The following is an 18,533-nucleotide window of genomic DNA, read 5'->3' as shown; positions in this document are numbered from 1 at the left end:
GCCACAGGTTTGAGCCACATCCTGAAGGAGTGGGAAAAAGGCCTCTTGTGTCACTCAACACTTCCCACAGCTTGATTGCCTAGAGCCCTACTAGGCCCAGAAGGAGACCGCCCAAGGAACTGGCAAGGTACAAAGAGAACAAAAGAACAGAACAAAAAATAACCAATCAATGATTGGGCAGAAAAAAAAGAAATGAAAAGTAGAACTCGCTGGTGGAGACAAGATGAGGAGCATTTCATAACGTTATGTTATGGCAACAGAAATGGCTGTTATTCAGTAATTCTGCATCAGGGAACTGGATGGAGTTTTTCTTTGGAGTTATTTTACATAATGAATATGTCGGAGTGAAAGACAAGACTGTATGCATATTATTGTTAATTTACAGAACATTCATGTAATCAACTTTATAGGCTATCCATGTTCCAGCAATCAGCAATTTCCCCATATAAATGCGGAAAAATACATGTAGAAGTAAAATTGTATTAATATATATAATAAATAAAACAAATGAAGATAGTTCAAGTATTGTCAGTTATTGATATAATTTATAATTCGTTTTATCATTATATAATGCCATAATGGGTTTGTGTTATAAGTCATTTGTTGTTTCACACATATTTCACATATTTTTCCATTTTGGGTTGTGTGGTCCTCCGTTTAAATGAATGAGCATTCTTTATGAACAATCCCATCGTTGCTTTCTTGGTGTGGTTTGTATCTACGGTTCTATCAGCATGATTCATGTTAAAATAAAGTAAAAGTTCCCCTTTATTGTGCATTAATCATTTTCCAACCATTTCCTGTTGCCTCCTGCACAGTTGACGTATAACATTCCATGATTACAAAATGTACACCCATAAATACTAATGATGAGTTATGAATCCCACCATAGTAGTCGTGCAACTTTGGGACTCTCCTGTTGAACATGAAGCCGAAAATGTTTTGCCGGAAGTGCTTTGTTGTTATTGCTAGAGTTACAGCGCTCCTTCCTGCACTCCCCCTTCACACAAAAAACACGGATCCTACAGCCATGATCCAACGCTGACTACGGGATAGAAAATGGCGACGGCGGCGAGCCGTACATCGTCACCGGGTATACTGGACGAAACTACCGCCGTAAACTCTGGAATCAGTGCTCAGGGAAACTCAAGTAACGCTGATGTCCACATTAGTTTGAACAAGTCGAATTCGTGCCATGGGGAACTTTCACACTGGAGGCGCAGAGACATGTCTAAAGTCAGGAGTGAGGCGCTCAGTGCCTCAGAGTCGCTGGAGAGGCTTCCGATAACATCGCAGCAACGCAGTCACGTTTTGTCAAGCTCCTCGCCGGATTTAAAGCAGTTCCGAAAGTCAAACGTGTGCCATCTCAACGACTATAACGAGCAATGCGGTCCGGCGACGCTTTTAACGGACTCCAAATGTAGACTTTCAGACGCAGAGAAAAAGTCAAAAACTTCCGTAGTTCACTGCGGTGAGCAGTACGGGCTGTTTGACGCGACTTTGACGGGATTGTCACTGGAAGTTACCGCAACGCAAAACAGGTAACGGTAACGGTTTGCAAAGTGACTGCTCGAATTCCCTGTGAGATAATTTATTGAAACGTTGTCAAGTGTTTGCTTCGAAAATCATGTGGTTCTTTGCAATACTTTGACAGGGTATAAGCCTGGCGACTATCCAAACAGTAGTCTGTAATACAACGGTCTGGAGCTATAAACGACTTGGTAGTTTACGGTCACGGTGCCTTGCCATTTCGATAAATGCAAAAGGTGTTTGAACTTGTCAACTGGTGGCTCAGAGGATTTTCAGCCTATTTCACAGTGATTGTGTTTTGAAAAGGTCATTGCTAAAGATGGGATCATGTGCTATGGAGCCAACCACCTTGAGGACATTTTTAGTAAGTCACTTTACGTTTGACTGTAAAGTGGTTTACAAATAAATCTGTCGATTGTGTTCAATGGGCAGTTATTCTACATATTATATGTACTAACTGGCAGTGTTTGGATGCCAAAAAGTTGAAAAAAGGCGCCTGCATGTCAAAGGCCTTGGGCTATCAGAATTCACAATATGTATTGCATTTCTGTAAAGTGAAATCCACATGCCTTGCACACCTTGCTAACTAGTCGGGTATGATGGGCACATTATTTTGCGGGCTAAGATATGATGCAAACAGGATTGAATAGGCCTACTTTTCAATTACTTACTCAATTACTATTAACTTGTTATTAACAAGTTGTTTGTGGTGACTGAGGTCTGTAGGCCGGTGTGTTCCACGGTATATTCTATTATATGAATTTTGACTTCACCTGATCACAATGCATTCTACTTTCTTTTTTTATTTTTAAGTTTGCTTTTGAAAAACAATATTAGGCTGATCTCTCACATGTTCGATTGCTTTAGTTTTGCAACTCAATTGTCTTATTTTCATTTGTACACAACCCGATTTCGTTTGTCAGTTTAATGGTGCACTACCTATTATTTTAACGTTTTCAACCAACACCGGTTGTTTTCTGAGGAGAACTCAGCCCTTTCTGTCACAATGTGTTATTTTAGGACTTTTGTTTTGGAATGTTGGTCGGCTATTTGCCCTGTTACATTTTGATTGACACTCCTTATTGAAAAAACAAAGCCTGGGTCTTTGTCTGGGGCAAAGTGTTCCATGGCAGGGATGGATCGAAAAGTAAGGTTAAACGTTGAATTAGTTTGACTTAGATTGTAACCATGAAAGGAAGGCTAGAACAGTTTTCTGACTGATTATTTTTTAAAGCTATAATAGTTTTGCAGTACATTTCTGTCATGGTTTGAATACTTTTTGGATGTGATGTATATTTTGAGTTTGGGGGCAAACACACCCTTGCAGGGAGACAATGATGGCAGAAAAATGGATAATGTTCAGTTTCAACTAAACTCTTTGATGGTTTTGGACTGAAATGATACTCATTGTGTTATCCCTGGGTGCGTGTTGGAGAAGTTACTTTCTTTTGGCCGATAGATTTGCACAGGGTTGTATATGGCACTATAGGCTTCTAATAGTTTAGGGGTCATTGTCTTTGCTCACCACGGCTCTTGGTGTGAACCTAGGCCCCAGTAAATAAGGTATCTCTGTTGTCCTAGCTCGTCGCTGTAAACTTGCCACAGCTTGTGTTTCAGTATTATGTATCTAACCTGCATATCGATGATTGATGGGCTCTATTGTAACATGAGATTTTGAGCTTAGCAGCTTAATGGTAGTAGTTCTCGTGACACCACCACCGCCACTCTGCAGCCGGGGCTCGAACCGGAACCCCAGGGTTGCAAGACTAAGGGCAGAGTAGTGTTATGCTGATCGATGATATATATCGTCTGAGCAAGATTGTTATGAGGAATCGGAAATCTCTTACCCAAGAGGTTCCTGCCTCAATGTGAAAAACAGAGGTATGCCACGGATTCGCGTGAGTATCGTGATTCTTGGCCTCCGCTACTTGCATCGCCCTGTTGACTCAACCAGCAGTTTTTTCTTTTTAAATTCAGAAACAACAATGTAATCTGAGAGGAAGCAAGTTCATGGTACCGTGCTACAGAGTGCACTGCAAGTGCATTTTGCCTAGAGTCAATTATAGTCAATTCTAATAAACTAGCGTCTGTTGTGCTCAGCCACATTCTTTTAGTTGTATAATTGTAATATCGTATTGTGAGGTCCCTTCCTGCTCTCTTATACGTGTGTTAATTCAATTCATTTTCGTTTAATTTTTCCAAATTTAATATAGAAAGCACATCCTAGTATAATAATAAACTGGGAGTTAAAATCTGTGTATTCATTGACAAACATATTGCCACCCAGGTAGATCAGATGTGTCATGAGACACATTTTAGTTGCATATATTTAGAAGTAACCGAATGTGTCTCGGGTTGCAAACCCTCTTCTCTCATCTTTATACTCCTTGTACTCTCTCTGGAGCTGCTGTCCCCTGCAGCAGGGATTGTACAAGGAGGAAACCTGATTTTGGGAGTGCCTGTCCATGAGAAAGGGTGTGTGCGCGGCTACCATTGACTGGGGCACACTCTATGCTTACGTGGAGGTTTGAATTTGACCTCCTGCCTGCTGGCTTTTTCATGTCCCACCTGCACAAGAAACAATGCGCCTTTGTCTTGGATCATGGCAATTTGGGATAGCTGTTACTTGAGATGTGTGGGGGTGGCCACAATACAACCTTTTATTCACAGTGAAGGCAGACATGTTGTTGTCGTTCTACTCAGACAGCTAAATGAGAGCGAGTCCTTGGACAACAGCAAAATGAAAAGATTGTAGTTTTGTCTCATCCTTGATACAATGTAAAAGTCTATAAACTTTAACGGTAACTTTATATCATTGGTGTTAATGCAGCTGATTACAATGAACTCCATGAATACAATAAATAGTTTTATTTTGATCTGAAATGAATGATCACAACATTAATCAGGTTAAACTAAAGTATAGAAGTAATCTTTCTTTAAAATATCTAATATAATATAATATAATAGCGAGTTCTCTCTGTAATGCGGGTCTTTCTTTTGGTTTTAAGCTATGATATGACGACGAAGCTGACCCCGAGGGTCCTGCAGAAGATCGAGGACAGACCGGAGGAGCGGATGATCCGGGAGAAACTCAAAGCTACATGCATGCCCACCTGGAAGCATGAGTGGCTGGAGAGACGCAACCGCAAAGGCCCAGTGGTATGGAGGAATCATACGTACACAGAAAAATACAAACAATCTTATCAGGGGTCCCTCCCCCCACCGAAACAAGTTTAGTGGAGGGGCAAATGCTTCAGAGAAAGAGGCAAGTAATAGTGTAGGGCTATACCCTATTATTGGAATAGCCCAACGATTGTTCAGTGTCGACTCAAATTCGCTCAGTCAAACATTGTTGGTTTATATATAGGCTGCTCTGGGCAAGATTTGCGAGCTGGCAAGAGAGAAGAGGCAATGTTTTGAAAAGAAAATTACTCCCTCCCTCCCTTCCTATGTTTCACTGCCTTCAAGAAGTGTTGCATGCAAGCTCCTGTGGTGTAGCTTAGGTATATGTGACTGGCAGTTACGATGGATTCCCCAAACCAATCCGAGAAGGGATGTCCTGATTGGTCAGAAATTGGACAGGGGCAGTCTAAAAGATAAATTGTCTCATACAGCATGTCAACTGGAAACGGGTATTCTTATATTTCCCACACTAATACCTGATGGATGACACATTTTTAACAAAGGATCTTGCATACAGCACATTCTAATAGGCCTAAATCAACTGCATTAGGCTTACATAGGCTATGAACCATGGGTAAGAGAAAGTAATAATAATAATTTAGATATTGTATGTTGAAGCTAATGATAGAGCAACAACTAAAAACTTTGATTGGCGAACGCTCCACAATGGTAAATATAATCTAAGTCTAAAACGAGATGTTCATGTTCAATTTGCATACGGTTTACTGTAATAACGTTTTTTATAGTGTATATAAGGCTAATGGTATCAATAAAATATGTGGCATACTCATTTTGTTAATTGTTAGTCTTAACATTGTGCGTATACAACTAATGTTTTCAACCATGCTGGCCTCCAGTTTGTGCTACAACATAAAGTTCACTGGTCTGTTGTTCCTCCCTTTTTATCTACTCAGATAGTGAAGCCGATTCCCCTGAGATTAACAGAAAGGGATGCTGGGCCACAGGGGCCTGAACCTGGGTCTGATGGACCGTCCGGCTCCTCCTCCCAGAGCGCCAGCCGTTGCAGTCCTACCCCGGGCTCTGCCCCTCTGTGGTCCTCTTCCAAGGCCTCTGGGAGGCCAGACTCACCTGGCATGCGCAGGAGGAGGGTGTCTCCAATACCTGTAAGTGGCCTCCTTATGGAGATGTTATTTCATTGCACGGGAAATTAATAACTCACTATGAAGTGATTCGAAAAGTTACATTTTAGTATGAAACCCTATTTAAATCAGATATGATATTATCTTAGTTCCTTATTTAGCTTCCTAAGTTACTTCAGTATATATATTATATTATATTGTATCTTTTTTTTGTGTCCTTTTAAAAAAGATTATTGACTTTCAGGGCAGGATTCATGCCTGATACATTTATAGTATCACAAACACCATGTAGGGAGTGGGGTGTGCCTCGACCTCCCAGGAGTCCAGACCATCTTTGCTTGCATCATCACTTTGTGCTCCTATGCTCATTAGCTTGATGCTGGTTCTGTTGTTGCCGTGCAGTTTCAAAGTGGCCGAGTCACCCCACCACGGAGAGCCCCGTCCCCCGACGGCTTCTCTCCCTACAGTCCGGAGGAGACGAGTCGGCGCGTGAACAAGGTCATGAGGGCCCGTCTCTACCTGCTCCAGCAGATAGGACCCAACTCGTTTCTGATTGGTGGAGACAGCCCCGACAACAAGTACCGCGTTTTCATTGGCCCACAGGTAGGATGTACTGCCGCAGCAGAATCACCCATGGCAGCAAATTCATCTTTTATGTTACATTATATATCGAAATTAATTAGTTCTAGGTTTGTATTTTTTATAGTGCCTCAATTTACATTTGCTGCTTGTCTTGTACATTGTGCAAACCTTAACAGCTTTGGGATTCTATCAAATGGTAGTCTGACATCCATTGTTCATTAAACAGAATCTGAGAGTCCAAAGGAAAGTCTTATTAGTCTTATTATTGTGATTACATCACCGCACAACAGAAACTCAATCTAGGCTAGGGTTCTACCAAAAATGTTTATGTGGTAGCTGGATCTAGTTTTGGTCCATTTGAATGAAGCAACACACAACCTCTCTTTGCAGACTTGTAGCTGTGTCCGAGGAGCCTTCTGCATCCATGTCCTGTTCGTCATGCTCAGGGTTTTTCAGCTGGAGCATTCGGACCCCCTGCTCTGGAGAAAGACGCTCAGGAACTTTGAGGTAACCATGATATAATATAAGATGATGATTCGTCATTCTTGGATATTTCTTTTGTGCTATGAGTTGCCTTTGTCAAAAAAGAAGAAAAAAGCGAAAACCTATACCTATTTTTTTTTTTATTCCTAGAAATAAGCAGTCGGTAAAACGGTAAAAGCAGAATTCTGTTTCATTCACCATACTATTTTGGCACAAAATACATTGTAGATATCTCTTAAATTGCCGGTATCCCATTCGATTTTCATATTTGATTTAGATCATCTAGATATAGTTTTTATTTTGTTTCATGCCATCTAGGTGGAGAGCTTGTTTCAAAAGTATCACAACCGGAGAAGCTCCAGGATCAAGGCACTGTCTCGCAGCACCACCCAAAAGACGGTGTCCAACTCCCCCAGCACAAGTACATCAGGCATTCCCATCCCCAGTAACGAAAGCGGGTTAGTCCACACACCCACACTCACACTCGCATTCGGTTTTAATTAATGTAGGTGTGTATTTACGACCATACATCTCCTCTCTCCTCCCAGTTTGAAAAATGAGGAGGAGCAGATGTGTCCCATTTGCCTGTTGGACATGCTGGATGAGGAGAGTCTAACGGTGTGTGTGGAGGGCTGCAGGAACAAACTTCACCACCATTGCATGTCCATTTGTAAGTTGGTTCCATCAATTTGAATAACGCCTTCAATGAACGGTCAAACTAATGTCTAAATGTCATTATGCACTATTACTGTATGCATAACACGAAAACAAAATTCTCGATGCATGTAGACATTGTTAATGCTGTATCGTTAAATGTGACATATTATACCACCAGTTGTGAGTGTGATTAGCCGCAACAAGATGTATTGAAAATCTGCATCTTCTGACATCAAATTGGGCGTGTCCACCTAGATGTACACTCAGCCAGCCTCCCCAGTGGACTGTAGCAAAGGTTGCTCATCTATCCATCATACATCTAGGTGGACACACCCACCTATGATGTCAGAAGAGGCAGATTTTCAAAACGGCTTGTAACGGCTAATCACACTCACACCTGATGGTATAATATGTCACCTTTAACATCCATTAACATAAGTGCTGTATATTCACACCAATGCTATAGCTGTTTAGCTAGCAGGGTAGGGGAAGGGTTTGCATCTGGCATCAGAAGAACAAAAAGAGAGCAATAGTATTCACCATACCTTTAATCCCCCCACGTCATCCCATTTCGTTCGTCGTTCGTAGTTCAGTCCAAATTTTTAATTGTCATTGTATTATTCTCAACAAGCTAATGTATCCCTTAGGGGCTGAGGAATGTAGGAGAAACCAAGAAAGCCTAATCTGCCCACTGTGTAGAGCCAAGTGGAAGTCTCACGATTTTTGCAGGTAATTTTGATTTTTCTGTGAGTTTTCAAAACCAAGGATTGAGTCAATTGTACTACCCTACAATTAGATCTTTTTTGTAATTTTGATCAAAGAATGGAGTTGCAATCAGTGCCAACATATTAGTTCACTTCACTATCAGTATGTTTACTTGCACACACATCGATTTCAGCGGGAACCTGGTTACCGTGACCTGTACACTCAAATCCATAAACAAGAGCATGTTCTGCGCTCACACTGTTCTGGATGAGTTGTGCATGTTAAAGCGCTCACTTTCATGTCTCGTATGAAACTGCAGCAAATCATCTGAAGCGTGTGAATCACCAGAACAAATGAATGAGTCAAGAACACTGCACTCAATTGCACTGTATCAAACCATGAACTCGGTGTCTGATGCTTAATGGATCAGATGACTACTACTGATTCTGTGGTTCCATCCCGCAGCCTTGAGTCCTCAGTGTCTAGCGAGGCTTCTTCAGGTCATAAACATTCCCAACCACCATCATCCTTTCAAAATGTCAACCCTGGGGCTTCCTCACAAGAAGGGCCTTTCAGCCTTCCCAACTACACTGCTCAACAGATACCTCAGTCATACAAAGAGCTGGCTGAGCCATGGATTAAGGTGAGCACATTTCCCTTTCATTTTACCTCTTCAGTACGATCAATATTTTTTTAAATCCCTTTTTTTGGCATGGGGTAGAAATCTGAACTTTGTTGTGAATGTGAATCCTTTCCAGGTGTTTGGTAAGGAACTCGTCGAGTACCTGTTCTCCCGAAACTGGAACATCCGAGAGATGGCCCTCCGAAGCCTCACTCGTGATGTCAGCAGGGCGCTGCTCCACGCCCACGCTGAGCGCTTTCCTGGTGCGGGACAGGGTGCCACGGCGACCAGGATGGGTCATGGTCACAATCAGATGTCCAGAGATGTGGTGCTGGGGTCCTGCTGTAGTGTCCTGTCGATGGTCTGTGCAGACCCGGTCTACAAAGTCTATGTGGCTGCCTTGGTGAGACTTCACTAGTTCACCTCCCTTCATCGTGATTTTCTTGAAACTTTAGCTCGCTAATTAGCACGCTAACTTGCTCTCGTATCACACACTGTTCAGCCGTATTTCAGAGCATGAATTTCATACACGATGATCGTGTGTGTCACATGTGTAATGGCGGCCCTTGGAAATCGTTGCTCTTTCAATATAAAAGGGAAATAATACATTTTCCATTAATTCATTCATGCAGAATACTAAACAATGTCTCACCTGTCCATAGAAAACCTTGAGGGCTATGCTGGTGCACACCCCATGCCATTCAGTCTCTGAATGTGTGGGCCTACAGCAGCTTCTCCAGCCTGTCATGGAGACCATCCTCGTAAAGTGTGCAGATGCCAACAGGTACAGTACTCATAGCCTACTGCTCCCACGGTTTTAACAATGGTTGTTAAACTACTTGTGGTCCTTGCTCAGGCCTCTAAACGATTTTGACTGCTCACAAACAACGTTATTGGTCATTTCACATTTATGATTTCAACATTGAGTGGTATTAAAGATCTTGCAGGGTCAGGCGGACATTGCTGACTGCATGTAGGGAAACAATGGAATGCACAGAGGAGGATCAAAGAGGCTCTTGGGTCTCTCCCTGACTTTTATACATGGCTTTACATTTTCCTCTTTAATGAGCAGTAAATCAACGTTCCAAAGTATTAACGTGCATTTCAAAAAACAAATGCTTTTTCCCCTTTTTGTATTTTTAGTCGTACCAGTCAGCTGTCGGTATCCACTCTTCTTGAATTGTGCAAGGGCCAAGCTGGAGAGTTGGCCACGGGAAGAGAAATCTCCAAAGCAGGTAGATACGACTTTTTAGATTCATATGGTTGATTATAATTGCAACACGATTCATGATGGTTGTTGCCTGTTTGGAGCCCTTGAATCCTTTTTTTTTTTTTTTTTTTTTAAGAAATGTTCAGTGATTCAGGGTCTGGTGTGGGTTATTTGAGTGATGCTCGGCTTCAATTTTGCCATTGAGCAAAACAAATAAACATAGCTGAGCTGAGAGCTTTGGGAACCGTTATCCAGTTAGGAATTGGTTTTAGTCGAAGCAACCACACCCAGTCTCTGACAACGGGTCAGACGGAAGAATATGTATTAAGTGAAACGAAAACAAATTGCATTAAAAAAATGGAAATTGATGATACTCTTGAATGTCATATGAAACTGCATAGCCTATTTCCGTTCCTGTGCATTTACCTGTCTTATGTTGACATTTAAACATGATCGACAACCAAACCCGCTGAACATCCATCATTCCGTTTGCAGGTTCTGTCGGTGTTGGCGGGGTGGACTTTGTGCTGAACTGCATCATGGGGATTCAGACGGAGGCTAATAACTGGCAGGGTCTCCTGGGACGCTTGAACCTGATTGACAGGCTCTTGTTGGAGTTCCCAGCGGATTTCTATCCACACATCATCTCTGGAGGCACCAACTCCAAGCAGTCTCAAAACATTGTGGAGCGGTAAGTAGTTTCAGACTTAGTTTATATTCACACATTATACCTTGACACTGTCCAAGCCTAATAAGTAATAGGGGTAAAACATACAGCAGGAATGACTTGTGTAATATCTGTACCATGCTTCCTCTTGATCTCTGCGCAGGTACCAGAAGCTGCTTCCTCTGCTCAGTTTTGCCCTGAAATCCATCGATAACTCCCATGCGATGGTCGGGAAAATGTCTCGCCGTGTATTCCTGAGTGCAGCAAGAATGGTGACCCATGTGCCACAAGTCTTCATCAAGCTCCTGGACATGCTCAGTGTCACTAGCTCCACTCACAACGCCCGTATGCGCTGCCGCCTATTGGCGATGGCTGAGGAAATGGACATCTTGGATCAAATTAACATGGACCCTCAGAGTGTGGAGAGAATGGGCAAGGCACAGGAGCAGGCCGGTGGCTCTCTCTTTAAACCCTCTGCACTACAGAACAAACTTGATGTCTCCATGAGTGGACACACTCTTGGTGGAAAGGTGGGAGAATGTCATGAGGAGACCATCACGGAGAAAATAGCTGCCACGTCTCTCACTGGATATCACAACAAGCTCTCTATTGCCACCATTGGGGGATTCCAAGTCGGGAACCAAAAGCCTTCAGCTCAGATGGGAAACAGTCTCCAAGACCACCGTCTGAACTGTCTTACCTCTAATCACACTTGTCCCCTTTCTTTAAGTTCCACATCTCCAGCCCCCTTGTCCTACTTTAGTCCCAACAAGTTCCCCGCTGCCCTGCCTCCTTCCAACCAGCTTTATAAACCAAAGTGCTCCCATCCGGGCTCAGCCTCTTCCGTGCACAAGGCCTGCTCGGCACCCTCTGTCTCGTGTAAAGACCAGATAGAGCTGGATTTGCACTGTGCAGACCAGAACGTCGACAACACCATCATCATGAATGAGGATGTATGTTTCATTCCAGTTCAGGAGGAGCTCTGTCATTTGGAGACCGTGGTGGACCTCAACACGTCTTTGAAGGACATCCTCAGTTTTGATTTAGCGACGTCAGGGGACACGTTCCACTCTGGATCTACGGTCTTTGCTCCGGTGCAGGGAGACAAGCAGGATCCGAGCACATACGGTGACCATGTATCTGAGAGTCAGAAGTGCAAGGCGAAGATCGAGGCGGAGGAAGAGGAGGCCTTAACCTTGGTGATGGAGATGTCGAAGTCCCAAGACGCCCTACCCATCATTCCTCAGCTTCAAGTTGAAAAGGACGGCGACATCATCATCATGCAGGTACTAAGTTTGAGTGGAAGTGTGTAGATTTAAGGGTTATCTAGCGGTAATGGCATGCAATTTATAAACCATTAAAGAAACCACATCATATTGACTTGAAACATGGGCTGTTGACCGAAGATGACCGATTTTTGGAAGTACCTACTGGAACCTAACCATACAGGCCAATACAAACCACCGTAGTTAGCCACCATACACCTATACAAATATGAAATATTCCAACACTGTATGGCATATATCTCCGTCTTTAGACACCCGGGACTCTGACTGGCCATACCAAAGCAAAGCAACCCTACAAAGAGGGCAATGAGTGGATCAAGGGTCAGCAGATTGGACTGGGGGCCTTCTCCTCATGCTACCAGGCACAAGACGTCGACACTGGCACCCTCATGGCTGTCAAACAGGTGAGGTCATTCCCTCCTCAAACATGGTCTTATCTGTTTTGAAGTTTGTTGAATGCTAAAAATCGAATTCTCTCAGCAATGACGTTGAGACATTTGTAACTTTGTAATGAAACCTGAATCATCAAATATTACTTTTTAGTCACCTGGTAGACCGGTTCAATGCTTTGGGAATACTAGAGCTGTTGTGTTTCTTCCCTCTCCTAGGTGACCTACGTGCGGAATACGTCCTCCGAGCAGGAGGAGGTGGTGGGGATCTTAAGGGAGGAGATCCGAATGATGGGCCATCTCAACCACTCCAACATCATCCGTATGCTGGGCGCCACCTGTGAGAGGAACAACTACAACCTCTTTGTGGAGTGGATGGCCGGTAAGCTCACCACATGACTGAATGTCTTATTTTAGAATGAGATGAAACGGGTTGCACAGTATACCGGGAGGGGGAAATACCGGTGCTGTCGGACCAAGCATTTATTTTAAGACTTAATGTTGTGTGATGGGAATGCTATTACCTCTACTTAATAACCTATATATCATAGCTGCACCCACCCCCATTTTTACATTGTCATGGGAGAAATACTGGCCGCAAAATAGTGTTATGCTGTAGAGAAATTATTGACTCATGGTGATCCTGTGGGAGGAGGTATTAGCTCATGAATGGCTTCAGACTAAATGTAGGAAGCATTAAGAGAAAACAAGTGACTTGAGAATCGAAGGTAGTCTTTATATTTGATTGCGTTATATAATACTATGGATCTGTACAACACAGACGATGGGATGGCAACACCTTGCAGACAGAAGACTGTATTTGTGCTAACATTAATGCATGCATTAATGCCATTTCCTGTAATGTTATATTGTTATAGCATTTTACTAGGCTATTTCTGTTGGAATGCAGCCGTGTCCTACTGGAATCACACCAAACCCTCTCTGCGCCCGCACACAAAAATATTCGTAGGGGGAAACAAGGTTATAAATATGTCTATGTTTATAAAAGTGCAACCACTACACATGTCTGAAAGCAAGTCTGAATGTTTAATTCTGAATGCAGTAACGTAGAGCAAGTAAAGACCCATGCCCATTTTTAGAAGGTGTTTAGTATGAGACAAAGCTGGCACTAGACCAAGATGAAAAGAAGGAAACTTTGTTGATTCTGTGCATGTGTGAACAGGGGGCAGTGTGTCTCACCTGCTGAACAAGTACGGAGCCTTCAAGGAGACTGTGGTCATCAACTACACAGAACAGCTGCTCCAAGGCCTTGCATACCTCCACGAAAACCAGATCATTCACCGTGACATCAAAGGTAAGGCGGGTGGACTTAATCTAGCCCACTGTAGTCATGCAGTCACTGCAGACATACCAGCTAAAATGTTGTTTAGATCAAGGCTAAACCCATGGATGGATGGATGGATGGATATCTATAGATATATGTAGTCGGTTTCCACTTGTAGCCTAACATGTGTCCCATGTTTTTTTGACCAGGGGCCAACCTGCTCATCGACAGCACTGGGCAGAGGCTGCGGGTGGCAGATTTTGGAGCAGCTGCACGCCTCGCATCAAAGGGGACAGGGGCGGGGGAGTTTCAAGGCCAGCTGCTGGGAACCATTGCCTTCATGGCTCCTGAGGTACCGTCTACCTGTGGTTTTCGCAAGCCAAACTCTCATTAGCAACGTTGGTATCTGCACCTGTCTCGATTGGTCATTCACTTTCTCAAAGAAAAACATCTTATGATTTTGTTTGCCTAAACAAAACGTTAGCATAAAGGTGGACACCTTATAACCCTAACCCTAACAGTTCTGATTGAGTGCAGAACTGCTGTCGCACACAGCCCTTTTGACGTTACGATATTATGTTACTGCGATTTGAGGGGTGTACATTTTAACGCTCTTTCTTTCATGCCATTGGACGACACACCGTTCTGCAAACATGTCGTGTTGATGAAGTCTTGCTTGCACCCTGCAGTTGTCCGAGCACGTACTTAATGCGTTTGGCCCAGAGTGTAACCGCGTCCTAACAGTGGTCTGGGTGTCTGTAATGTAGGTGCTGCGGGGGCAGCAGTACGGCCGGAGCTGCGACGTGTGGAGCGCCGGCTGCGCCATCATCGAGATGTCCTGCGCCAAGCCCCCGTGGAACGCAGAGAAACACTCCAACCACTTGGCGCTCATATTCAAGGTACCGTGGTAGCTAGACCCCAAGCACTATGACGATGCATTCAGTGGCCGATTCAGCACCGTATTGGGATTTGCATGGATGAGTTTGGCGGCAGTAGCTCAGGTGGTATAGCGGATTGGCTGGTAACAGCAAGGTTGCTACTTCGATCCCCGGCTCCTCCTAGCTGAGTGTCGAGGTGTTCCTGAGCAAGGCACCTAACCCTAACTTCTCCCGACGAGCTGGCTGTCGCCTTGCATGGTTGACACCGCCGTCGGTGTGTGCATGAATGGGTGAATGTCAGGCAATATTGTAAACCACTTATGATAAAAGCACTATGTAAATGCAGTCCATTTACCATTTAATGACCTCAAATGTTGGTGTTTTTTCAGATCGCTAGTGCCACTACTGCCCCTTCGATCCCTCCCCAGCTCTCCCCGGGGTTAAGAGACGTCACTCTGCGCTGTCTGGAACTGAAGCCCTCAGACAGACCGGGCTCCAGGGAACTGCTCAAACACCCCATATTCCGGAGAAACTGGTAGCACCGTTTTTACACATTTCAATTGAACATTTACACAGCTCACGTTATCGCTCCAGGTTAGATTTGTTCAACGAGCCTTTGGTCAACACAAGTTTTAAGGTGCAACAAAAAAAGTCCCTTTTTGGAGGTTTCAAATAAGTTGTTATTGAAACATTGTGCCTACTGTTAGGTGTGCAGTTTTGGTTAACTGTAGGTGGTTGTTACCATAGTTGGAGTACAAATTTGTCTATTTTCATAAATATTTTATATAAATACTAGTTTTATTTTTGGTAGATACTGGAGATTGCACAAGATTGTAATTAAATGCATGACCAAGTCTAGAAACCATAGTTTGCGCTTCATAGAAGAATTGAGGCATCCTTATGGGGTAGCTTTAGAGTTACACAAACACATACACACACATCATTTTTTCTGTGTGTAAATCAGTTATTTGTCAATGAATGAATTGTATGCAATCATTTATACTTTAAATGCATTCAATATGCAAATAGACAGAACTGAAACCACTGCTCAAATTAAGTTGTCAAATGAGACATAAAGGCGTTTTTTTTGTTAAATGTTGAGCCATCTGTCTTTAACTGGTACTGTTGGGGCCAGAGTTTTAAGCTTTTTTTTCAGATATTTTTCAGATATTTTCCTTTATTTTTTGCCTTGCTGTACTGTGGTAGCATTGTAGTAACCAAGAAGAACTGTTGAAGAAACCATATATATGGCAAACTTTAGGATGCTGCCCACAGGTGACTGTTGGGCACGTTGAAGCCAAATGTATACATATGTATTCTTATAAATGTACTCTTAGTGTTTGAGGTAGAGAACTCTGTTTCAAGCAGACTTATCTGGCTGTGCCTGTATGCTCTATAATTCTTAAGTTCCTCATAAATCTATTGTATTGGTGCTTTATGCTGATAAAATGTGATGCTTCATTCTTATATGTTTTATTAAGAGTCTATTTTTCATTTAGTATTATTTGCAAGAGACATAAAAAATGATACAATATTTTAATCGGTGAAATGGATTTTCTTAACTTATTTCTAGATCTTGATGTTGTCAATCATTACAGCATCCACAAAACACTACTGAGACATGAGTAATAGCAAAGATACAAATCTATATATTTTTTCTCCTACAAATTATAAAATATCTTTAATTTTCTTCCATACACTTATGTGGCGTAATGTGTGATTGTTTTTTTTCTGTAAATATTTTTTAATGTGAAGTGTTGGATACCTAGCATAACTTCTAACGGTAAAATTGCTACCAGGGATACTCACTGAGGTTGGATTAATGTTAAAATCATACCTATGAATTGATAGAATCACGGTTATGTTGAACATAAGGATATCAAATATAATTTTGACTGGACTATCCTCTTGAAATGGATTGGATTTAAGACTATTCCATACTTGTATGAACTATAACATTTTTTTATCAGGATTTGGAATATGTGGATCTTTTTTTTTTTTTTACATTCCACTCTTACATTACAATCAGATTTTCAATATATAGTACATGTGTCAATTTATTTGTGTGATGCCTTTCTATTTTTTTTATTTGAAGTTTGCAAACTTTAAACAAACATTTAAAATAAAACACAAGATGGCGCCTAACACAGGTTATGCAACTTGTATTTCTGCACAATCTATGCAAGATTTTACTTGTCATAGTTTGTATGTAAAATGAACCCACAATTATCTTTAGTCTTTAGACATGAACTGGAAAAGAAATGTCAAGTATTATTTACATTTTTTTTTGTCATTACTCGTATGTCAAACCTCAATGTGTTTCTAAACCTCCTTTCTCTGTTGCTTTCAGTCAAATTGCTTGTCCATGGTTGTTTTTATTATTAATATTCTATTCTTAAATGTGATGCATTTCTGGGTCATTTTTGACCCGAGCTAGATTGTATTGAGAAAAAAAACATTCAACTACTGGACTACCATGGTGTGGTATTTTTTTATATTAAACATATATTGTTTTTTAAAATTGGTTTTGACTACCTCAGGTTTCATATAAAGTCTACCAAAGTTCTTTGTCACTTAAATTGCTTTCATGTATGTTCATACATGTGTGTGGGGTATTTTGTTTAAAATATTTACCATTTATTAATACACTAACAACTGTATTTTTGTTGTTGTTTGGACATGTTATATCTTTGATGGGAGCCTCCAAATGAATGGGACGCTGTATAGACAACATACAAATTTTGTTTTATATGAATGTTTTTAAAGTGCCCATAGCAGTTTCATGAGGGGAGGGGGGGAGAGAGAGAGAGTACTGAAAGCAAGTCCATCACCACAAAATGTATGTTATATGCCACTTAAATTTATTTCTTCTCATCTTCTTTTGAGGATGAGTTCAATGGATTGGCATTGCCACTGGCCAATGAGTTTGCCAGTACAAAAACAACCTATAATATTGGATGGGGCAGAGAGGCATTCAAATGTTACAAAAAAGTCAAAAATAACTATTGTAGTTATTACCATTTTCATTTTATAGCTATTCCTTTTATTGTAGGACATTTGTCTAGATCATTTATCTGGTACAGGTAAAGCTGGCAAAGGCAACGTCCTGTGATTTGGATGATCTCATGTGATGTGATGTAATGACAAATACATATTTATAATTGTGTTAATTAGTTTAATATGGTTTTAGTAACACCGTTGTTTCCTTAACAAATATACACAGGGTTTACCCCACTTTAGGGAAGATACCACTGTAATAGAACCAAACACTTTTACTGTTATGTCTTCAGTTGCTATGTTATGGTTTTAGTCCAAAAATGTGTATTGCTATGTATTCAATAAATATTTTATAGAACCATTCACCCTTTGGCTTTGTATTTTTTGCATATTCTTGATCAATCCAAACACTATCGAAGTAACGATTGTTAGGAATTACCAATGTGGCACTTGCAACATATTTACGGTAGTTGTAAATAAGAAAGTGGCTGTCGGTTTTTCGGTGCTTGTAAATGACAACAAGGCGACCATTTAAGTGCATCTCGGGGCAGTTAATTCCCCTCTCCAATTGACCGTGGCTTCATTTGAATACCGATAGCTGTCTTGTAAACATGATTATGAAGTGTACTGGACGGAAGCCAGTCAAAAGCATGACCAATTGGACTAGCTTGGTGCATCAATTTACATTCATAACCAGCCTAGAGATGTAGGCCTACAAATAGTTTCAGAATTTCACATTCCGCACAAACTGGACAGACTAACACCAACTAGGCCAACTCTGAGGAAAATAATAGGTTGTTTTGCAGAAGGGGTGAAAACGTGTAGTCGAAAAAATCAGCAATGTCCCGACATCAGAACAGAAGGGCACATTTATAGCGACATAATGCTGCAGTTCTGGTGTATACTTTTTAAAATAGTAGGCTAATTATGAAATAGTTGTTTTTTTTGTTATAATAAAC

General features: G+C 41.7%; 1 protein-coding gene across 2 annotated transcripts; it reads left to right on the top strand.

The window, feature by feature from the left end:
• Positions 1 to 1,034: 1,034 nt before the first annotated feature.
• map3k1 (mitogen-activated protein kinase kinase kinase 1, E3 ubiquitin protein ligase) lies at positions 1,035 to 17,937 on the top strand. Of its 2 annotated transcripts, none has more exons than XM_084486895.1 (20): positions 1,035 to 1,541; positions 4,539 to 4,689; positions 5,628 to 5,837; positions 6,216 to 6,416; positions 6,786 to 6,902; positions 7,197 to 7,336; positions 7,427 to 7,548; positions 8,183 to 8,264; positions 8,706 to 8,883; positions 8,999 to 9,265; positions 9,525 to 9,646; positions 10,006 to 10,097; positions 10,568 to 10,763; positions 10,903 to 12,025; positions 12,277 to 12,429; positions 12,634 to 12,796; positions 13,598 to 13,729; positions 13,909 to 14,051; positions 14,467 to 14,598; positions 14,967 to 17,937. In XM_084486895.1, exons 1-20 carry the CDS (start codon positions 1,060 to 1,062, stop codon positions 15,114 to 15,116), a joined length of 4,356 nt encoding a protein of 1,451 aa, XP_084343021.1. In that variant the 5' UTR covers positions 1,035 to 1,059; the 3' UTR covers positions 15,117 to 17,937. The 2 variants fall into 2 exon arrangements, with proteins under 2 accessions (XP_084343021.1, XP_084343022.1); XM_084486896.1 differs by lacking the exon at positions 1,035 to 1,541 and adding an exon at positions 3,333 to 3,411.
• Positions 17,938 to 18,533: the final 596 nt, after the last annotated feature.

Source organism: Micromesistius poutassou (genome assembly GCF_964030765.1).
Source record: "Micromesistius poutassou genome assembly, chromosome: 22".
Lineage (NCBI taxonomy): Eukaryota > Metazoa > Chordata > Actinopteri > Gadiformes > Gadidae > Micromesistius > Micromesistius poutassou.
The sequence above is the reverse complement of the archived record's forward strand: the minus strand, read 5'-3'. Positions and strand labels throughout refer to the sequence as shown.

Bases quoted from the DNA above. Each gene is read 5' to 3' on its own strand.
- map3k1 (XM_084486895.1), top strand. From the start codon at position 1,060: ATGGCGACGGCGGCGAGCCGTACATCGTCACCGGGTATACTGGACGAA. The intron at 8,884-8,998 runs GTGAGCACATTT...AATCCTTTCCAG, and splicing joins TGGCTGAGCCATGGATTAAG to GTGTTTGGTAAGGAACTCGT. The intron at 12,430-12,633 runs GTGAGGTCATTC...TCCCTCTCCTAG, and splicing joins CCCTCATGGCTGTCAAACAG to GTGACCTACGTGCGGAATAC.